The sequence below is a fragment of the Eufriesea mexicana genome, unplaced genomic scaffold (assembly GCF_001483705.2).
Source record: "Eufriesea mexicana isolate 0111107269 unplaced genomic scaffold, ASM148370v2 scaffold2888, whole genome shotgun sequence".
NCBI lineage: Eukaryota > Metazoa > Arthropoda > Insecta > Hymenoptera > Apidae > Eufriesea > Eufriesea mexicana.
The window spans coordinates 144,779-146,225 of NW_016910972.1; the positions used below are offsets into that span (position 1 = coordinate 144,779).

General features: G+C 51.2%; 1 protein-coding gene across 1 annotated transcript in view; it reads left to right on the forward strand.

The window, feature by feature from the left end:
- The window catches only part of LOC108550654 (brefeldin A-inhibited guanine nucleotide-exchange protein 3), a 14,270-nt gene that overhangs the window by 7,169 nt on the left and 5,654 nt on the right, over positions 1-1,447 (forward strand). Inside the window, exon 19 of the mRNA XM_017904435.1 lies at positions 533-761. Within this exon, the coding sequence (XP_017759924.1) occupies positions 533-761 (229 nt within the window). The remainder of the gene's footprint in view (positions 1-532; positions 762-1,447) is intronic.

A 1,447-nucleotide genomic window follows, 5' to 3' on the forward strand; every position in this document is an offset into this window, starting at 1 on the left:
CCCTGAGCGTCGTGCCAGCAACTCATACACAGACCCAGTGGAGAACGTATACACGCGACAGCCCCCGTCTCTTGGCTACGTCTTGCTCTACCTTTGGCCCAACTGTATCCGTTCTCGTCCGTTTTCTCCATATTAACGCACGGCATACATCGACGCGTGTAATTCAATCCTAGCCGGGGTCGATCGCGAAGTATCGATGTACAGGCGTGCGCGGAGTTTAAAAACGGGACAGGTTCGCGGGCAGATAGCTAGCCTGGCACTGAATGACGAACGGGATCCTGATCTGAAATCTTAGAGTCACCCACTCTTGGTAGCAACCCATTTCTGCTCTTTACAAGCTCCGGAGCTGCGTTCGTTGGTTGAGCCACGGCGAGAGGCCACTTTTCGTAGCGACCTAGGTCTCCGGAGAAGTTAGGTTGCCGGATCGGTCAGCTAGCGGACCAATTGCCAGATCACTGGCAAAGTTGTACCAGCTCTGTATTTTAGGATGTCTCTAGGATTCGATGCGATGATGTCTCCGATGTCTGCGTAGGCACGTTCTGGTGAGCAGCGGCCCGCTTCTCACTTCAGAACAATGGGAAGTCTGCGGCGTCGCCTGTTACCGCGCTTGTTCGAATTCCCTGCAAGAGTTGCACCAGCTGACCATGGCTTTCTCGCCGAGATCCGAGTCCTTTTACGGTGACTTTGCACTGGTCAAGGTTGCAGCGCGATGGGATGCGACCGTCGAAGAGTCGGAACGATTGCGACAGCTCGCTGCTCAGGTAGGTTGCTTCGTTACGCTTCTATCTCTTGACTATCTTTGTATACGGAAGAAGATATTACACTTCTGGCTGTTTGACGTTCGTTGTGCTTCTCTGTGCCCTCACACTCGCCACGAGTCGTCAGCTGAGCGTGTACGTGCGACGATCCCAAAGAGTTTGCCGATCGCCGGTTAGAGTATATATATATATATATATCTACTGTACACCCTTGTAACTCGATGTTCCCTTAGCTGTCAAAATTCTTTGCCGCTTGTCTCCCTGTTTCCCGCGAATTGGCTGTTATGTCTATAGTTGGTACATTGTATTTGACTCGGAGAATGCGTGTGAGAGAGTGTTTTCTGTAACGTAGAAGTAAACGCATATATCGACAATTGCCTGTGAGAGAGACACACGTGGTGCCCTCCTGACCTGACTTGCTCTCAGGTGAGCCAGCTGCGCGAGGTATTGTCTGCCATCAAGAGACAGAATGCGGCGTCACTGCCGACGACACCTTTCCAGGACTCGATGACCATTGAGACGACACTGATCGACCAGCACACTACCTCCTACTCCGTTGGTTGTAGGCAGCACACGACACCCCTCGATTACACTAACACTACGTCGAACACGGGCCCCCATTGGCTTTAGCCGCCCACGGTAACTCACGTCATGGATTTTAAGAAAAAAAAAAAAAAAAAAAAAAAAAA